The 22,236-nt window shown below is 32.8% G+C and overlaps 1 protein-coding gene and 1 long non-coding RNA gene across 2 annotated transcripts; one reads left to right on the plus strand and one right to left on the minus strand.

The window, feature by feature from the left end:
- The first annotated feature begins 446 nt into the window (after positions 1-446).
- Positions 447-8,752, plus strand: LOC17874538. The gene is made up of 9 exons (XM_023778381.1): positions 447-454; positions 523-673; positions 5,089-5,356; positions 6,052-6,136; positions 6,222-6,351; positions 6,441-6,634; positions 8,049-8,172; positions 8,257-8,469; positions 8,555-8,752. The coding sequence occupies exons 1-9, from the start codon at positions 447-449 to the stop codon at positions 8,750-8,752; spliced, it is 1,371 nt and encodes a 456-aa protein (XP_023634149.1).
- Positions 8,753-17,711: 8,959 nt separating this feature from the next.
- Positions 17,712-19,164, minus strand: LOC111829387. Its single transcript, XR_002832873.1, has 2 exons — positions 19,121-19,164; positions 17,712-18,020 (listed from the first exon to the last, which is right to left on the minus strand). It is a non-coding gene; the product is annotated as an uncharacterized LOC111829387 (long non-coding RNA).
- Between the last annotated feature and the right edge of the window lie 3,072 nt (positions 19,165-22,236).

The raw sequence follows: 22,236 nt of genomic DNA on the forward strand, positions 1-22,236 counted from the left end.
GGTTATGGCTTTGTGGAATACGAGGTTAGCAAATTTGATTGCTAGGGGTTTGGATACTTTGTTGTCTACATTTGTGTTCTCTTGTAGCACTCTTATCGCCTTGATGCGATCAATTAGTGCATTATGCAGATCCTATCTCGATTTGTCTCTTGTCTTGTGGCAGCTTGGACAGAGATCTTTCAACAACATCAACCGGCAAACTAATTTGGTTCATTGGAGCTTTCATAGCTATAATCTCTCCGTTACGGAGCTTAATTTCCTCCTAACTACTTCACTTGTGATTAGTGGTACTGTTATATGGAGCATTGAATCTAAAACAGTTCTGCTTGATGCATAAGCTAGAATTGTTGTTGATGACTGTTTTCGCCCAACTTTTGCTAGCTGTTTCGATCACTTAAATTTCCCTATTGCATGTCTCACTCGAAGCTTATCACAACACTCTAGCCATGAGGAGGTAGAGTGGTTTGTCGCTTATTGTTTATGATGTTTGGGATGGACGTTTAAAAGTTCTGATTGTTTCAGTATTGCACCTTTCCTTGTGGATGACTATGTTGCCACAGCCCTTGCTTTGGAAGCACTTGCATTGCAGAGATCGCTCATATTGGCAACTGATCAGCTGGATTTTGCCTTTCAAAAGGTGTTGTGGGATACTCAAGGCTGTGGGATTCTCAAGGCATGCTTTCACTCATCAATGCAAAGGAAACTACTATGAAGCTAAAAGGGATCCTCCATGATATAGTTTTGTTGTGCAACTCCTCTGCTACTATCTTTACTGCTTTTATTGCAGCTCTTGTTTTAGCCTACTGCTTTCTTTTGTTAGCCCTTGTGGGTATTTTCAGTTCCCCCTCCCATGCAGTGTAAAAATCTTTAAGTTTTAATCAGTTTCAGTTTGTCCAAAAAAATATTATATTAAGTTTGGGTTGATAAAATAGTGGTTAGGGTTTAGATTTTGTAATTAAGCAAGATTAAATTTTGGTTTGGTTTTATAAATATGAATTATTTTTATTAATTTAATTAGATGACATGGTTAATTCTGATTTGTTAGCTTAGAGGGCGTGAATGAGATAGGTTTACCCTTAGGGGTGAACCAAATAATTGTTCTTTACAAATATTTTCCAGTTTGAAATACTAACCATCTTTTTCCATATATAAATAAATTCATGTATATTGAATATTTGGTCAAAATTTAATATATTTTACATATATAGAGCTATCATATATAGTTAAACTAAATATGGAATACAAATTAACGGGTTGACCAAATTTTTAAATGATAAATATTCCAAATATTTTGAGATATTGCATTGATGGAGGGAACTAATTTTTGGTATATATATATATCTAACTCTAAGTGTTTCCATTATATTTCATCCTTAAAAATAAAATAAAATGGTTTCATCATGCAAATATTTCTTTCTTGTGTTCTTGTGTTTGGTTGTTCTCTTCATCCCAAGTATGCAACAATCTACAATTTCAATTTAAACATATATAACTTGTTTATTTATATTTTTATGTTTTGTAGTAATTTGTTACATATTACAGAAAATGTGGAAGCTGGAGTTATTGTGATAGGTTCTTGCTCGACAACTCCAGAATGCGACAAAAGATGCCATGAAAGGGGCTACCCTCACGGAGTATGTTACAGAGAGGAACCTGGTGCGCCTTTAAAAGCATGTGGCTGTTGGATATAAAAATGTTATTAAGATATTACATTGTGGAGATGTTGTCTTTAAAACAATCACAATAATAATATTGTTTGCGGAAATTTTATTTCATTTAATGCAGATAATAAAGATAAATTTTAATCGTGAGTGCTTACTACCAACAAAGTTCTAGCCCCAATCACTATTTTGAAAAGCAATTAAAATATTTCTTAAGAAATAGTCATATACATATGGAAATTAAATTGCTATATGTTATCACTTCAACTACAATATGCGTGGAAGGGCAATACATTGTGACAAGTAAAAAAGAGTGAGGAAACTCGATTGTTTTTTGTTATTTTTTATTCTTGAATAAAATGTTAAATTATATTAAAACAAAAAAATAAAATTTTACAACAGCTGTTTTTGAGGTTGCTTAATACAATGGGAAAAGTGAAAACTTATGACTGAAACAAAGCTTAATCCAGAGTCAAAAAAAAAATTTGTGTATGTGTAAGTGTCTTGTTTCAAACCAAGCTTGTAGAGCTCCTCGATATCGGAGGTCCCCTGTTTGTTGGATTGCCACAATCTTATTCCACATCAGTGAGACTCGATTGCCACACAAAGTACTTTTTCAGGAAATTATATTTTATTCTAACGGATGATATCTTAGAGGTTTTTTTCCATCATTTTGCATTCATGAGTATGTACTTAAGTACATATTTGCATTGCTTATGTCTCTTTTAGGTTAGATAAACTCAATTTGAGTCAAAATATAAAATCATGTTTTTCCACCAAAATATAAAATCGTGTTTTCCCGTCAAAACCGTAATACCAATGTTTTTCTGTCAAACCCGTAAAATTGTGTTTTTCCGCCAAAACCGTAAAAATAGTGTTTTCCGTGAAAATCGTAAATACATGTATTTCCGCCAAAACTGTAAAAAATAATTATATAATTATTTTCCATTAAAGTCAAAAAAATAATCAATAGTTTAAATAGTTATTAGCTATATTGTAAATTTACTATAAATTAATATATGGGTCTAAATGGGTTAAATGGGTAGAGAGCATTTAAATAGGTTTAGGACTAAATGGATCTAAACTTAAATGGGATTAAATGGGTTTGAGGTAAATGGGGTGAGGTTTAAATGGGATGGGTATAAATGGGGTGGGTTTACCCATATTAACATCACTATAATCAATATTTGAGTTTTGGCGTCACATGGAACAATAAGGAACTAAAATAAGAAGAATGAACCAATGTCGATAATAAAAATAGATTTAGGAGAGGTCAATGAATCATGGGAAGAATGACCAAAGAAAGATGAATGGAAGAACTAAAGAGATGGTTATCCATGATCGATCTGAATGAAATAAAATATCGCATTATATGAAGAATTTTCTTTATGATTTAGCTTTAGATTCCTTTATTAAAGTCTTAGGAAAAATGAATTGGCTTTTCAACGCATGTGATTTTGAGTCAAACGGAGCGGCGGATCAAGAGTTATATACATCCAAATCTAAAGCTAATTCATACAGTTTGTCCGAAAAATAAAAAAAATTCATCTGGATCAAGATTGGAGCCACAAAACATTTCAATCGACCTCAAGGTTGATTGGAAGATCAATGGGAGGCAATATAGGGTCTCCAACGTCACAATGATTGAGCCTTCAATCAATCGACTGTATTTCAAGTTAAACCAAACTTAAGGTTGATTGTGAGCTCGATTACAAAGTATTTCCACATTCAAGTTTCTGGTTTTGACTGGGTTTGTTTTGGGTTGAACTCATTCGTTTTCTTCCCCTATAAAATTATATGAGTGTCATTTATAGACTTATTGAAGCTAAACCTATTTTTCTCTTTATCAACTCTAAATTCTTGTGATATATGTTTATCTCACCAAAGGTATTTTTTTTTTTTTTGAATAATCAAATAGGTTCTGGACCGAAGCCCATACGTCCCCTCATGCCCGAAACCAAAACATGTTATATGGTTTCGTCCCAAGCGCTACTCGAACCGGCGACCTCACCAAAGGTATTAGAGCACTTTGAATTGAATTTATTGTACTAATTAAGCTATTTTTCTTTTAATGTGTGATTTAAAAGCTTTATTGTTTTTGAATTAAGTTGATTGTACTGATTAAGTTTGTGTGTTTAAAAATATGTCGTGTGTTTACTTATATATTATACTAGTGTTGAGCCTGTGCTATGCACGGATATAAACAAAATTGAAAAATACTTGGGCTCACCCGCTCTTACTTAGCCAATCAAAATACAATAATATGACATGTCATTTTCTATTTAAAAAATAAAATTAAATCAATAAAATAAAACAACTGAAGGAAACAAATTATGTAGGATTTTTATAAGGAAAGTATATTTTCGGTCTGAGTTTATAAAAGAGTGGTTAAGATTTAGATTTTATAAACAAATAAAATTATATCTTTTGTTTGAATTTATAAAATAGTGGTTAGATTTTAGATTTTATGAATAAACAATATTTTGGTTTGGGTTGATAAATAGTGGTTAGGGTTTAGATTTTGTAATTAAACGAAATTATATTTCGGTTTGGGTTGAATAAGTTGTGGTTAGTGTTTATAATTTGTAATTAAACGAGATTATATTTCAGTTTGAGTTTATAAAATAGTGGTTAGGGTTTAAATCTCTATATTAGTAAAAGAGGAGTACATCTAATAGTTCCGGGTCGGATTTTTTTAAAAAAACAACCCGAAATTGCATTGATGGATCCTCAACGAATTGGGTTAACCAATGGTTTCGGTTTTTGCCTGTAGCCACATTAATCGCAGCTTCTTTATTTAAATACGGGATTTTAAAAAGCCTTAGCAATCAAGTTAGTCGGAACAAGTTAGGAAAAGCTATAATTTCGGATATCACATTAATTAGCTAAGATTACAATATTCCAAATCACAACCAAATTATTTCCAAATATCTCAATACCAAACAATATTCGAAATTTATATCCTTAATCTACACAATTCTTCCTTTACGATTAGTATATTTGTTAACTAAATATTTGTCATTTAATTAGCCATTTAATTAGCCATCTAATACGAAACCTAATTGTGGCTCTCTAAGTTTTACTATATAAACAATGATAACCTAACAATATATTGTGTCGACTTTCTCTATTTTACAAATCTAATCGAAATGGCTTCTAATATCATCATCACTGATTTGCTTAGCATCAAACCTTACAAAACGGGGTAGCGCATTCAAGTGAAGATTGTCCACTGTTGGAAGCAAACCAGAGACTACTCTGGCGAGACCCTCGAAATGGTGTTAGCAGACGTATCCGTAAGTTATTCTTCTTACTTATACTAAAACGTTTAGAGATTGATATTGGATTCTTTTATACTAAAACGTATCCGTAATATTGGATTCTTACTTATACTAAGACGTTTTGGTATTGATTTTTTTCTTTGTAGGGTACTCTCATTCATGCTACTATCAAGAAACAACAGCTCTCTAAATTCCAGAGATTGATAGTCGCTGGTGAACGGAGAATCTTTGAGAACTTCATCTTGACTAAAGCGACCGGTCGCTTTAGAGTTACCAAACATGCTTACCGAATGGCTGTGATGAATATTACATCTATCATTCCTTGTGCGTCTCTGTCAGATGACATGTACTTGGATTTGGTGGACTTCGAAAGAATTCATAATGATGGAACCCTCACTGAAAACATCTTGATTGGTAATTATTCTTATAAGTTCTGACTAATAATATTTGCAGTCTTTAATCAACCGACTTTGTTGCTTCTTTAATGGTTTTTCATGTTACAGATGTTATTGGGCAAGTTGTCAACCTTGGTGAAATGAAAACTCATTTGGTGGAAAACAAAGAAAAAAAAAATTGGAGTTTGAACTAAGAGACACGAGGTAATTTTAGATAATGTTTATACTTCTATATAAAATGTCGTATACATTAATCTTCATTGTTGGACTCTTAAAAAAGACGTTTAGATTCAGTATAATAGTTTTGATTTAATATAGTGTTGCGTACGTACATTATATAGAAGTGTGTTATATGAAAGAACTTTTTTTCTCTAATCTTAAATATAGAGATTGTAAGAGATTTTAGTTGATCATTTCATTTGTTTACGAGCATCTGCTTTATAATTTTACTTATCCATTTTCGTACTTTATTATAGTTAATATAACCAAATATATTTTCATGTCCTTTTTTATAGGGACCAACGTTTATCGTGCACCCTTTGGGGGACGTTTGCTGAGAGCATTTTTGATGCTTGTGCTAACAATGGTGAAAACAAATTCATTTGTTTGTTGAGATTTGCAAAAATCAACTCCTTCAAAGGTAACATTGGAACACAAACTATGATTTAGAACATTAATTAAAATAATTTGCTCAATGACTTTGATTTAATGTAGGTGAAAGATCAATATCCAATGCTTTTGAAATGTCATTGCTGCAAATAGATCCTGACTTGCCAGCCGTTTTAGACTTTGTTGGCAAGTAAGACATTCGTATATATATTAGTCATATATGCATAGCATATTGTTTGGTTCAAACTGATATACTTACTCATTTTTTTTTGTAGTCTCCCCAAAGATGGCCTCGCTTTGACGGTTAAAGCAAGAGTTCCTAAGGTGGATAAAAGTAAGCAAAAAGCTGAGGAAAATCGTCGTCACCCGATCCAAACCATAGCTAATCTCTTAAATTATTATGAGGTAAACTCATGAAAACGCCTACATTCTTTTCATATTATATGTCTAATATTGGTTGCTTATTTTTTTTTTTTTATCCACATAAAATGTAGGAAGGAAAATTTAGGGTCGTGGCGACAATCTATGCAATTGATATCGAGTTTGCTTGGTATTACTTTGTCTGCTTGAAGTGCAACAAAACAGCCTACAAAGTCCCTAAAGTTGAGAATGATGTTGTAAAGAAAAACAAAAAAACGTTTTTCTCATGCAGAGGATGTCCTGAAATCCATACGAAGGTTGAACCAAGGTATCTCTATATTTGTAAAAGAGGAGTACATCTAATATTTCCGGGTCGGACTTTTTTAAAAAAATAACCCGAACTCTAAATGATGGATCCTCATCAAAATGGTTTAACAAACGGATCCGGTTTTTGCCTACTCCCACATTAATCGCAGGTTAATTTGTTATTTGTTTAAAAACGAGATTTTAAAAACCCTTGGCAATCAAGTTATTCGAATCATATTTGGGAATTATCTAAATTAGTATATATCAATAAATATTAATAACTACCTAAGATTTCAATCGTATGTGCGTATATTACGAAATCACAACAAGAAATCTCCAATACCGAACAAAATTCTCAATCATATCTTAACTCTCCTAATTTATTCCTTTACGAGTAGTATATTTGTTAAGTAAATATTAACCATTTAATATCGATCCTTTTAGATGCTAAAGATGGAACGAATATGCCGTAATACCAAACCCTAATTGTGCGTATCTAAGTTCTACTATATAAACAATGCTAACCTAACCTTATACTCTGTCCACTTTCTCTACTTTACAAACTTAATCGAAATGGCTTCGAACACCGTAATCACTGATTTGCTTAGCATCAAACCTTACAAAACTGGGTGGCGTATTCAAGTGAAGATTGTCCACTCTTGGAAGCAAAATAGAGACTACTCTGGCGATACCCTCGAAATGGTGTTAGCAACAATCTATGCACATTATTGAAGAGTCTTGCTTTTGGAAAGAATCGGTGCTGGTAAGAATAAAGACAAAGAAGAAGAAGGAAGATGAAAGGGAAAGTCTTTTGGTTCATACATTGACTATTAACAAAAAGGAAAACATTTCGGGCCTACATTTTCGAGGCCCAATACTCACAAATTGTTAAAATAGAACTTATTTAACAAAAGCCCAAAAACACAAATTAACAAGCCTTCACCCATAGTATGATATGGACTTATAATTATTTTCATAGTTAAAAAATTGGAATACTTAAATTTAAAACATAAATTTTTACCCACAAAAAAAGATTTGAAAACACCAAATGTGTTTCTCAAAAAATGATCTTCACATTTGAAATTAAGTGATACGAATATTAACTATTGGTGAAAATTACTTATATATACTTATGCAAATATCTTATAAAAAACATCGTTTACTTCTTCTCCTTTATTATTATAGACAAAGAAAACCCACTACACACTATTACTATCATTCAACACACCAACTACTTTTTTTGGTTCTAATATATATATATTTACTCATCATTATATATATATATATATTAATAATGTTAGCAAAATACAAGTTTTCCGCGCTGTAGCGCGGGTCCGAACCTAGTATATTTACAATAATATTTTATTAATTTTAGTTACTTTAGTTGTATCACCCAATTGTTCATGTAATCCTAATATTTCATTTTAATATTCTAGGTATAAGTTGATAGTTTGTGTCATGGATTCTACTGGTCAATCTAAATTTGTGCTATTCGAGACCGATGCAACAAGTCTTACCCACCAATCTTCTATTCAGATGCTCGATGGTAATTACGATGAGGTTAGATTTTCATTGGGTTGTAATTATGTACATTCTAAATATTTCCATTTAAAGTCTTACGATTGTTTCACTTTTTGTTATAAGATACAAGACCCAACGAAAATCCCTCAACCATTTCTGAACTTGGTTGGGAAGACCTTCCAGTTTGTAGTTAGTGTTGAAAAAGATAACATCAGAGATGGGAGTGATACTTACAAGGTTGCTCACGTTTTCCTGGGGCTGGATGATGAGATCAATAATGTTGAAGAACCATCGTTTGGGTCTTACGATTTAGCAAGTATTGTGAGTGGAGATCAGGTATAAATTCATTTCATGTTATCTATCACATACCATCATATTAGTATTTTCTTACAATACTGACTCGGTTATTTCGAATCTTTAGGAGACAGTTATGTTAGCTGACTCTCTTAATAACAATGACGCATCTGCTTCGGATTCAACTACTCCATCTTCCAAACGCAAAGATGAAGCGTTTGATGGTCCAGACGATCAAACGTCATCGTCTAAAAAAGTTTGTGTTGGTTCTATCACCAACGCTATTGAGGAAGAAAATGTTGGGCGCGTCGTGCAAAATGTGTGATCATCTATCTCTGGAATTTAACAATGAGGAGTCATGCACTATTTCATTATATTAAATGCTTTTAAAATACTTTGCAACATTTCAATAAGCTGAGAGGTTTCTCTTATTAGACAATAAGTAATATTGCTTTTGCCTTTACTTTATTTGGTTTTATTTGGTTTTAAATAAAATATGCTTCCTTTTCCTATTATTAATATTTCTGTGTCTTTTATGTAATGCTTTCTCTGAAATCATATGCTAAAACTACATAGTTAACGATAGTTGGTGGATATGTGTCTAATTGTAATGTATCTATATATACAAAAACGTCAGTATACTAAATGACATAAAAAAGTGACGACCAAAAAAGAACACTTAGCCCGCGTATGAGTATATTATTGATAAAAGACTTTAAAATCGTATGATAAGGGCTATAGGGTGATTAAATTGGTTTCAAATGAAATAAAACCAGTAATAACAAAATTATATATTTTGCGAACTGCTAAAAAAGTCATATATGAGATCTTAAAATAAATTATACCAAAAATAACAAAATCATATATTTTCTGAACTGCTAAAAAAGAAAATAATGAATATATAATGTAAATCGACTTTCCATTACATACCAAGTAAAGATTTAAAATTCTTCTAAGAAAAATAACACATATTCGTTAAATGCCATATAACCAAATTGTGTAATTAATATAGGAAATTAAATTAAGAATACACTAGGATCCTATATTTTCCACAAATCACGCTAATCTTATACTCGCAATATCGGAACAAATCGTTGAAAGAATTTTTCTGAGTCCGAGAACACCTTACAAGTAATATTGAAGCGTTGTTGAGCTCTATCATAACTTATTGGTACCGAGAAGATGAACAAGAGGAATGACGGTGCACCTCCGGATGAAAGTATTCCAAGAACAACGAAAAGAATCAGAATATTTTCAACTTCTTCTCCTCTGAGTAACGTTACTCATGAAAACCAAAGTGAAAGGAATTCTTCCATTTCAGTACAGACAGTTTTTTCCAGAGTCTTCCAAGATATAACAAACTTACCAAGAGCCAGACCTCACAGTGCTGAAACAACTCCACAGCGACAACTACCATCCTCTAGCAATTTTGTTAGACAATCTGGTAAGAAGAGAATACTCAGCGTTAATATAATACCAACAGTTTGACTTGGTACTTTTTAATGTCAAATAACCTAACAAACATTCTGTATCTTTCCACATACAGCACCCGGTTCAGAAAACAATTATACACCTCATTTCCCAAATATTTCTATCAGTGCCTCAAAGAGCACACTTTCCTCTCATGAAATCTTTCAAAGAAACAGAGAAAGGCACATAGCTTTCAGAAGAGATTCTCAATCAAACCAACAATACACATCACACAAAGGTAAAGAAATTGGTATGACAATTTATTTTCTAATTTCGTAGACACCTACTGCCATGTACCTCTTATTAATCACCCTCTGATTTGATTTCATTTAACATTTTGCCAGATGAGGATGATCATACGGCCTATGTCTGTTCTCGGTCTGATGGCATCTTAGTAGAAGAGACACAGAAAAAACCCATGAATACACCAAGGAACTTAGAAGCAGAATTTAATGACGCTTACTGGTCTCAGTCTTCTGAAGGTATTCTCATCAAAGCAAAAATAATCAAAGGCAACTTACATTGTATAATGAATATTACTAACAAGTTGTGCATCAAATGTAGATGAGCAAAATCATGAGGAGGACCAACATTATTATCTAACAAGCAGTGATGAAGAAATGACACAAGGTTATTTGTCAGAGGATGTATTACCATCTACATCACCTATGGCTCACGAAAAAATCAATAGCAATGGAAAACGAGCTACCAAAGGGAATGCTGCCAGAAAAAAGAAACAAGAAACATGTAATTTGGGCTCATGTAGCTGTTATATTTAATCATCACATTAAACACAATCCTAAATCTTAATTATGTTTCAATTTCAGCTTATTTAGACCATGGAGATGCAGATTATACATGTCAGTATTGTGGTGCTAAAATGTGGTATGCTGAGAGACTCAACAAGAGACGTAATGCTCGCTGTCCTACCTTCTCTTTGTGTTGTCTTCAAGGAACTGTCAAGCTGCCGCTGTTCAAACAATCACCAGAATTTCTGAGAAAGTTACTCACTAGTAAAGATAGATTAAGCAGGCATTTTCAAGCAAATCTTAGGGGTTATTGTATGGTTTTTGCAATGACATCTCTCGGAGGAAAAGTTGATAAAACAGTCAATCTAGGCACTGGCCCTAACATGTTTCAATTACAAGGAGCTAACTATCATCTTATTGGTAGTATGAAGCCTAAAGCCAATGATCATGCAAAGTTCTCTCAACTTTATATTGTTGACACAAAAAATGAGGTTTCCAATAGAGAAACAATTCTGAGGTTAGTACAACTTTGTCTAATTTGTTTCACACACGAATGGTCTTCATTATATCATTTTCTAATAACGCCATCCTTTTTATATACAGCAAAACAAAAGCTACTAATGAACCTGTTGGGAAGAAGATGCTCAAGAAGGAAATAATTGAACCAATGATAAAGATGTTGGATGATGCTAATCCATATGTTGAACATTTTCGAATGGCTAGAGACCGGTTTGCAAACAATGCTGATGAGACTTTCCACATGAGGATAATAAGTGACCGTATCGGGATTGATGGTAGGAATTACACTAATCCTACGGCTGGGGAGATAGCTGCACTTATTCCTGGGGATTTTGTTAAACAGATGCCAGAACGCGATATAATTATTGAAGAAAAATCTACTGGACTACTTCAAAGAATCAGTGAGATACATCCCTCTTATCTGGCATTACAATATCCCTTGATTCACATCTTTGGAGAAGATGGATTCAGACCAGGAATTCAGAAAGGTTACACTGACAAAATGAAAACTAAGAAGATCAAGTGCATAAGTATGAGACAATGGTTTGCGTTCCGCATTCAAGAAAGAGAATCAGAATCGCCTACATTGTTACTATCTAGAAGGTTGTTCCAGCAGTATGTGGTGGATGCGTACCCAGCTATAGAAGCAAACATATTGAAATACATCAAGTTCAACCAGTCTAAGTTAAGGTGTGAAAATTACAGCTCCATAAAAGAAGCATCAAATTCAGGAGTTAACATCCTAGGTGAGCAAGGTAATCCGGTTTCAATCCCATCTTCCTTCACTGGTGGTCCACGTTATATGGTTCAAAGCTATTATGATGCTATGGCTATATGCAAACATTATGGCTTCCCAGACCTTTTTATCACATTTACATGTAATCCCAAGTGGCCAGAGATAACTCGGTATGTAAAAGCACGCGGTCTTACTGAAAATGATAGGCCTGACATCATCTGCCGCATATTCAAAATCAAGCTTGACTCATTGATGGTTGACTTAACTGAAAAGAAGTATCTAGGGAAAACAGTGGCAGGTATACTATACATACTATATCTTTTAATTATTTATTCTCTGGCCATATAGAGTTAACACCTTATTAGTCACATTTTTTATTTTTTTAACTATCTATCATTCTACTTTCAGCTATGTATACAGTTGAGTTTCAGAAAAGAGGATTGCCTCATGCTCACATTCTACTCTTCATGGACAATAAAAGTAAGCTGCCAACATCAGATGACATCAATAAAATCATTTGCGCAGAGATTCCGGATAAAGAAGAGAAACCAGAGTTATATGAAATCATAAAAGACTCTATGATTCACGGTCCTTGTGGAGCTGCTAATAAGAACTCACCATGTATGGTGGATGGTAAGTGTTCTAAGATGTTTCCAAAGTCTCATGCGGAGTTCACTAAAATAGGGAAAGATGGTTTTCCTACTTATAGAAGGCGACAATCAACCAATTATGTGGAAAAAGGTGGATTCAAGTGTGATAACCGTTATGTAGTTCCTTATAATGAGAAGCTATGTCTACGGTACAGGGCTCATATCAATGTCGAGTGGTGTAACCAAACCGGATCCATCAAATATTTGTTTAAGTACATAAACAAGGGGCCTGATAGAGTAGCTTTTGTTGTGGAGCCAAATGATTCTACCGAGACTACAACTTCATCAAAGGTTGATAACTCCAACGCAAACCAAAAGAAGAAAAATGAAATCAAAGATTACTTTGATTGTAGGTACGTGACTTCACCCTCTCCTTTTGATTAAATTTACGTTAAAGTTATTTTCAAAGTATACGATCATAACATCTACCATAAAGCACGATTTTGTTAATATAAAGTTTGATAATTACTTGTGAACTAGGTTCGGATCCGCGCTACAGCGCGGAGGAAATATTTACATATATATATAACCTTTAACAGATTAGAATATGTTACATTTTAATTTTATTGCAATCCAGTCGATTACGGTGAATCATATATTTGTATAATAAGTTTAAATAAAATAATAAAGGAAAAAGTGAGTAAATAATTATATATTGAGTTTTGATACAACTAAAAACACGGTGATAATTTAACAGCACGAAATAATATTTGTCGATAAAATATTCATTTTGACCATTTTGTAGTAGAAGTAGGAATATATGTAAAATTACATATTTACAATAATTTTTTTGAAGGACCAACCCGTAACAGAATCCATTTTGTAAAAAACATTATTCATAACTCGCTTTATCATTATAATTGTGATTTAACAAACTACCCGTGAACAATATAAATTTTAAATAGTTTGATATATAATATATTTTATCAACTAAAATTATGTCTCCAAAATTACATTTATGTCTTAAAAAAAATTCCATATGATAAATTCTAAAGTTTATATATATTTGAACCTCTTAATCATAATATTTTGAAACTTTTAAAATTTTTAAATATGCTCATGTAACAATGGTTTTAATATTGGTCATACTTATAATGATTTTAAATCATTGTCCAAAATATTTAACCGAGAGTAGTTGAGTATTATATGTCCGTTTCAAAAAATTCAAATTGCAGTATATGCAAAAAAAGTTAAATTATTATTAAATATTTATATTATATAGTATAATATCATAAATTAAAAATAAGATCAAATAAAAGTGAAAGAAGAATAATAATTATTTTAATAGATTATATTAAATTAGTTAGAGAAATATTTGGAAATCTTCTAATTAGTTATGGAAATAATACAATCGTAAAATTAGACTAGATTTTTACCCGCGGTACACCGCGGGCAAATAATTTTTTTTTTAAATTCAGTTTTTTTTTCCGGAATTTACATAAAAAATTTTTTGGAGTTTATTTCACTATTATTAAGATTTCATAATACCAATTTTCATAAAATCAATTTAATTATACATGTCTTATATTAAGTAGTAAAATGAAGAGTTTACCCGTATTGAAATATGAGATTAATGATATTTTAATTTTTTATATTATTAATTCAAACGCGTCTCGTCTTACAACTCGTCTATGAATTATTTCAAAAAATTCTGCAAAAATGTTAATATAGATGATTGAAGAATGAAATATTTGTAAAATCTTAGTAAGTTCACTTTACAACGGCATGTTGTATATAACTGGATTTGGTTCTACTTCTACCATGAATGAGTTTAAAAATTATTTTTGTTTAAAATACTATGGATTATGTGCATTTGTGAGTGTTTAAATATTAGATTTTTATATATACAGGTAAATTAAAAATTTAAAAAGAGAGCAAAACAATTAAGTCAGAAAAAAATACAGAATAAATTTGTTATCCACCAAGCTTGAAACAATCGAACCTCAAAGAAAAAAGAAAAAAAAATTAATTTCTACAAAAGATGTTCTCTGTCGTCTCTCTCAATTGTGGAGTCTTTTAAGTGTTGATGATTGTTTAGCATAGAAATATGTAGTATTTATAGTGAATTATAGAGGTCGAGAGGAATAAATTCAGAATCAAATTAAGATATTCTTGTTAAAGAAGTTAAGAATATGCTATATAAAATCGGATATGGATTTTTAATAAATCACATTTAATAGTATTATTACATTTGAATTTGCGATGGAATAATAGGTAAGTATTTTATTAAATATTTACGAAATTGTAGGAATAATTGTAGGAAAATCAACCTACAATGTGGGGGTTTTTTTTTTTTTTTAGACAAACAACGATTGAATTAAATTAATCATTATTTCCCATCTAATTTATGGTCGAAATACATTATTTACTTGTTTTCTAATACTACAATTTGTGAATTAAAATTTGATTATACAACTTAATTTTCGTTGTGTCGATTATTTTGTTTCCTAAATATTTGCTAATTTTAAAGGTAGTAGTTAAACTGTATCCTAATTTATGGGGAGTAAGAAATTAATCATGTTAGTTAAATTAAACTGTTAATTAAGATTATTAAATATTTTCCTAATTTATGGGCGAGTTTGAATTAATATTTGCTAAGAAATTAATTACTTTCAATAAATACAATGGCAGTGATGTAAATAGTTTCAAAATCCAATGGTTTTTTCAAAAATTGCTCCAAAAATGTTAATATAGATAATAATGTGTAGGTATGTTTCTGCATCTGAAGCTATTTGGAGGATATTTAAATTCCCAATTCAGTATAGAACTACACCGGTTCAAAAGCTATCTTTCCATGTAGAAGGGAAGAAACCGTGCTACTTTAAAAAGGATGATGACATTGAAGAAGTTTTGCAAAAATCAGTAAATGAAGATTCTCAACTGACTGCTTGGTTCTACCTTAATCAGACCAATCCTTCAGCTAATCAGTGGCTTTATTCAGAGATACCGGCTCATTTTACATGGCAAGGTAAGAAAAAGCAATGGCAAGAAAGGAAAAGAGGTTTCTCTTTAGGTAGGATTAACTATGTTCCTCGCAGAATGGAAGCAGAGTATTACATGCGTATCCTCTTAAAGATAGTTCGTGGACCAAAATCCTTTGATGACCTCAAGACATATGAAGGTGTTGTCTATAAAACGTATAAAGAAGCGTGTTTTGCAAGAGGTATTCTGGATGATGATCAAATATTCATTGATTGTTTGATAGATGCAAGTCTATGGTGTTTTGGGGACCATTTAAAGAATTTGTTTGCTAATATGATTCTGTCTGAATCATTATCCCGTCCAGAACATGTTTTGGAAGAAACATGGTTATTTCTGTCAGAAGATATTGAGAGAAGAAAACAAGAAGAGTACAACAATCCAGGTAAATATCGCTGACTTGAGCTGCTTTTAATAAACGTAATTTAGATTATGTCATTTTATTTGTTTTTTTTATTTATAAAATCGTTCTTGGAGTAAACAAAACTAACCAATATATTTGTATTGTACAGAGCTGAAGTTGTCTGATTCAGACAAAAGAAACTACACTCTCATTGAAGTGGAGAAGCTACTTCTAATGAATGGGGGATCTCTAGCTACAATAGAGAAAATGCCGCAGCCTCAAAGAGAGAGTATTGATATTTCTAATCATTTGATTGTTGAAGAAATGAAATACAATAGGCAAAAGCAGAAAGAATATCATGAAAAATGGGTGCAGATGTTAACAACAGAACAAAAGGCAGTACTTGAAGAAATACTGGATGCTGTACTTAACGATAAAGGGGGAGTTTTTTTCGTTTACGGTTTTGGTGGCACAGGAAAAACATTCATTTGGAAGACTCTATCTGCTGCAGTTAGATATAGAGGCATGATAGTAATAAATACGGCATCTAGCGGCATTGCTTCTCTCCTGCTTCCTGGTGGAAGGACTGCTCATTCTAGGTTTGGCATTCCAATTGTTCCCGATGATAACACATCATGTACTATGACTCCTAATTCCGATTTAGCTAAATTGATGGAAGAAGCTTCTTTAATCATATGGGATGAAGCTCCAATGATGAGTAAGTATTGTTTCGAGAATTTGGATAGGAGTTTGAATGATTGTGTTAGGAAGGTTGATGATAGGCCTTTCGGTGGGAAAGTTGTTGTTTTTGGTGGGGATTTCAGACAAATTCTACCAGTTATTAATGGGGGAAGTAGAGCTGAGATTGTGTTGTCATCGTTAAATGCTTCTTACCTATGGGACCATTGCAAAGTCTTAAAGCTAACCAAGAATATGCGGCTTCTCAGCAACAACTTAAGTTTAGAAGAGGCTAAAGACATTGAAGAGTTTTCTAACTGGATTTTGGATGTTGGTGATGGAAAGATTGCAGAACCAAATGATGGAGAGGCACTTATTGACATTCCCGAAGAGTTTCTAATAAAGGATGTGGAGGACCCTATAGAGGCGATTAGTAGGGAAATATATGGGGATGTTAAAGCATTGAAAGAGATTAATGATCCTAAGTTTTTCCAACAAAGAGCAATCCTAGCACCAACAAATGAAGATGTCAACACTATCAATCAAAGCATGCTTGATAAGTTATCTGGTAAGTTATTAAATTGCTCCAATTAAATTAACTACAACTGTAAACATGATGGATCTTCATGGTTTGGACAATTCTAACATCTAAAGCGGCTACAATCTTAAATTTCAGGTGCAGAGAAAATTTACTACAGCAGTGATAGTATTGATCCTACCGATCTAGATTCAGCAGACAATCCTATTTTCACTCCAGACTTTTTGAACAGCATCAAATTATCTGGATTACCACAACACAGTTTGCGGTTAAAGATTGGGGCTCCGGTTATGTTGCTGAGGAATATTGATCCAAAAGGGGGGTTATGTAATGGAACAAGGCTTCAAATCACTCAAATGGCTAACCATGTTATAGAGGCAATGGTTATTACTGGAGATAGGAGTGGTGATTTAGTGTTAATTCCTCAAATGTTTATTAAGCCATCAGACACTAAACTTCCCTTCAAGATGCGGCGAAGACAATTTCCACTAACTCTTGCTTTTGCTATGACCATCAACAAGAGTCAAGGCCAATCATTGAAAGAAGTGGGTCTCTTTTTGCCTCGACCAGTCTTCTCTCATGACCAGTTGTACGTTGCATTGTCAAGAGTTACTTCAAAGAGTGGTCTGAAAGTTTTAATACTTGTCAAGGAAGGAAACCCCCAAACAAAAACGATGAATGTTGTTTTCAAAGAGGTTTTTCAGAATCTAGAAAAGTGAAGATGTTCAGTCGTAGTCCAGTGGTAATTTCCTTCTATCTATACTTATTAATTTAACGACTAAGTGATACAGGAATGTTTAACACAATACGGTTCCTTAGTAGTTTCATTATAAATTGTACAGGTACATGGCAGGAAGGCATGTGTAGACCAAGAGCTCCACAAGTTCTATGGCTACTATCTTAAGAGTGATGCATCGGTACTCTTTTTTTGCTACAACAATAAAAACGACATTGTATTAGTTGCAACCAGTTTACAATTTTTTAGTTCTACCTACGTTTACTATGTAGAAGACTTTGGAAACATTTCACATTTCATAATTATTATAAAAGGGATTACAATATCATTTATAAAAAATTAGAAGGAGATTGCATGTTATAAGAGAACATTGTCGAGGTTTTAAGGGAGATTTTATATATAAAAACCTAAGAATATATATTTGTACTAATCTAAACATATATTCATCATTAAGTTTCGTATTTTAAAAATAAATATGCATTGATCTGGAGAATATTCCATCATTTGCATATCTTCATATGAACCAAAAACAGAAATATACTCAATATCTGATATATTCAATGCTGTAAACCAGGGATCCAGAGATACAAAAAACCCTACCTCAAAAATCTATATAAAGTTAAAGGACGCAGCCTAGAAACCTATCAATTGATACACAACAAAGCAGCCAAACAATTCTCAAATACAGCAAACAATCCCTTTGAAAAAATGGTGAATGACCAAGCAATGAAAGATTTCAAAAACCCAATGCTACAAGCATGGTTCGATCTAAACGTCACCATTCCACAAGCTAAGGAATTAACTTTTGAAGAGATCCCATCATACTTTACTTGGGACCCAAAAGAAAAACGCTGGAGAAGAAGATTGAGAATCAACACAAGTAGGAGAGCATCTTTACCAAGTAAGTTTGATCGTAATTTGAGTTTAAAACTGCTATTCCGTTTCCTCAGAGGTCCATCATGTGATGAAGACTTGAGGAAGTTTGAAGGTGTGGTTTATGAGTCCTACAACGAAGCTTGTGTGGCGAGAGGTTTATTGGAAGATTGGTATGTTTTCAATTTCTTAGTTTTACATTCAAATTCACTATCCCCATTTCTATTTCACTATTTCAATTTCCGTTTGCAATGTCTGCAACAGTTATTTCATGTTCACAATAATAATCAATAAGAGTGTTTTTCCCAATCTAACATGTTCTTAAATTGAGCGATTTCATACAGTGGTTTAATAACTAAACCTATGCTTCAACAATCTCAATATATAACAACTCAAGTAGTTCAGAATATAGTCAAACTGACCTTATGGTGCAAGACTCAAATCCAACGGACAACAATAGTTTGTGAAGTCTATTTCGATGGTGTAAAACGTGTTTCGTGAAGGTAAACGGAGAAAACATTGTCAGAAATTAAGATATAAAACAATTGATTAAACACCTATCAATAGGAAACATCTGAAAACTGTTAAATGATTTTGGGTATACTTTAATTGAAACATGAGAAAACTCGAGCTTATTGTTACAGTAAATTAGATTTCGACCTCCATTTCATGTGAAACTATTCAAAGTGAATTTCAATTGAAAAGGTACCTAATCTATCTAATTGTACTCACAATGTTAACTAAAACTGCACCTTCTCTCAAGCATCGCAAGACGTTGGATGTGATTGACGTATAGACGATACTGCAGCTGCCGACATTAAAACGAAATTCCGAAATCGAACCCGCGCTCTGGAAGTCTTCGTCAATCTCTAATACCCAGAATCAGATTTGGGTACCATAGTACAATTTGCCAAGAAATAATTTGGAAAGTTATTTCTAAGGTTTAAAAAGCATTGATAAAACAGGGTTTCAAAGGGCAATCGGTTGTTCACATATGATGAGGAGAAGCTATATCACTGTCGAATTACTCTGTGTATTTAGTCGGTGGAGTTGCCTTTCATAGATGAGAGTTGTTGATTTTGCTTTAGTCTTAGTAAGACTTTTTTGATGGGCTACGTGAGTAAAATGGGCTTCATTATATTGCTTAAAAATATCCAACACAAATTGGAACTAAATATGTTAAGTTTAATAAAATTTCATACCCCACGTCCAAGTTTAGATGTATGTGTGTAAATTTATTTGCATAGTTATGCTCTTTATAAAATTCCACTAATTAATACATAAAATTAAAAAACCATTAATAAATTTTAAAAAACAAATTACAAAGGAATATTAGTAAGAAATTAAATATAATAATATTGTCCTTCTTTGATTTTAATTGGTTATAAGTAAAAATTGTTAAGTTTAATACCAAAAAATATAGTGCATGTAAAGTAAATGTGGTTTTTATTTACTATATGCTTTACAAATAAAATATTAACCCAAACCACTCAAATTTCCTACTACTTAAAAATAGCTAAACTCCCGGATAATATCCCGCTAGAGCAATATCTTACGTTATTTCACAAAATCAATTCGAGACATTTCCCCCGCGCTGTAGCGCGGGTCCGATCCTAGTTTTATAAGTAAACAAAATTAAGACACAAAAACCAAAGGCGCCGCTTCCTTCGACGACATGAGCTTCTTCCACCGGTGTTGCTCCTCCGTCAACCGCTTCTCTTGATTGGTGATTGCGATTAAGGTTAGTCATCCGGGTGATCCTCTGGTGACGTTTTGTTCTCCGACAATCGCTTACCTAAGATGATGATTTCCTTTCCTCTGGTGTTTTCGAGCCACTCTCGTTGCTTTCCGATTTCTTCGGCCGCCTCCCTTCTCTGAATCCTCCTCCTGCTCCTCCACCGGAACTTCAGATCTGCCTCTTCTTTGGATTTTCTCTTCCTCAGCCAATGCTTTCCAATCTCTTCACAGCCTTTGTCTCGCTCCTCCAGTTCCCTTCTGCTAGATCTGGTAATTTGTCACTGATGCGCCCCCATGTACACTCTTTCTCTTCGCACTCTAACTCTCCTTTGATGGAAAGAATTAGGATGTTCGTTTAGTTTGTGGTCGTGGTTTTGTGGAATACAAAGTTAGCAAATTCAATTGTCATTGGTTTGTATATATATATATATATATATATTACATTTGTGCTCTCTTGTAGCACTCTTATCGCCTTGATGCAATCAATTACTGCATTATGCAGATCCTATCTCGATTTGTCTCTTGTCTTGTGGCAGCTTGGACAGAGATCTTTGAGTAACATCAACCGGCCAACTAAGTTGGTTCATTGGAGCTTTTACAGCTATAATCTCTCCTTTACGGAGCTTAATTTCCTCCTAACTACTTCACTTGTGTTTAGTGGTAGTGTTATATGGAGCATTGAATTTTAAAAAATTCTGCTGGATGTAGAAACGAGAATTGTTGTTGGTGAATGTTTTCACCCAGCTTTTGGGAGCTCTTTCGATCACTTGAATTTCCCTATTGCATGACTCACTCGAAGCTTATCACAACACTCTAGCCATGAGGACGATGTAGAGTGGTTTGTCGCTTCTTGTTTATGATGTTTGGGATGGACGTTTAAAAGTTCTGATTGTTTCAGTATTGCATCTTTCTTTGTGAATGGAGCCTATGTTGCCTCAGGCCTTGCATTGCGGAGAGCGCTCATATTGGCAACCGATCAGCTGGATTTTGCCTTTCTAACGGTGTTGTGGGATTCTCAAGGCATGCTTTCACTCATCAATGCAAATGAAAGTACTACAAAGCTAAAAGGGATCCTCCATGATATAGTTTTGTTGTGCAACTCCTCTGCTACTATTTTTACTGCTTTTATTGCAGCTCTTGTTGTAGCCTACTGCTTTCTTTTGTTAGCCCTTGTGGGTATTTTCAGTTCCCCCTCCCATGCAGTGTAAAAATCTTTAAGTTTTAATCAATTTTAGTTTGTCCCAAAAAAATATTATATTAAGTTTGGGTTGATAAAATAGTGGTTAAGGTTTAGATTTTGTAATTAAGCAAGATTAAATTTTGGTTTGGTTTTATAAATATGATTTATTTTAATTAATTTAATTAGATGACATGGCTAATTCTGATTGGTTAGCTTGGAGGGGGTGAATGAGATAGGTTTACCCCTAGGGGTGAACCCAATAATTGTTCTTTACAAATATTTTCCAGTTGGAAATGCTAACCATCTTTTTCCATATATAAATAAATTCATGTATATTGGATATTTGGTCAAAAATTAATATATTTTACATATATAGAGCTAAGATATATAGTTAAACTAAATATGGAATACAAATTAACGGGTTGACCAAATTTTTAAATGAAAACAATTCCAAATATTTTGAGATATTGCACTTATGGAGGGAACACATTTTCGGTATATATAAAAATATATATATATATATATAACTCTAAGTGTTTCCATTATATTTCATCCTTAAAAATAAAATAAAATGGTTTCATCATGCAAAATTTAATTTCTTGTGTTCTTGTGTTTGGTTGT

Source organism: Capsella rubella, unplaced genomic scaffold (assembly GCF_000375325.1).
Source record: "Capsella rubella cultivar Monte Gargano unplaced genomic scaffold, Caprub1_0 scaffold_13, whole genome shotgun sequence".
Taxonomy (NCBI): Eukaryota; Viridiplantae; Streptophyta; class Magnoliopsida; order Brassicales; family Brassicaceae; genus Capsella; species Capsella rubella.

Coding starts and splice junctions, on each gene's coding strand:
- LOC17874538 (XM_023778381.1), top strand. Junction 674..5,088: donor AAGGCTGTGGGATTCTCAAG/GCATGCTTTCAC, acceptor TTTTCTTTGTAG/GGTACTCTCATTCATGCTAC. Junction 6,635..8,048: donor CATACGAAGGTTGAACCAAG/GTATCTCTATAT, acceptor TTAATATTCTAG/GTATAAGTTGATAGTTTGTG.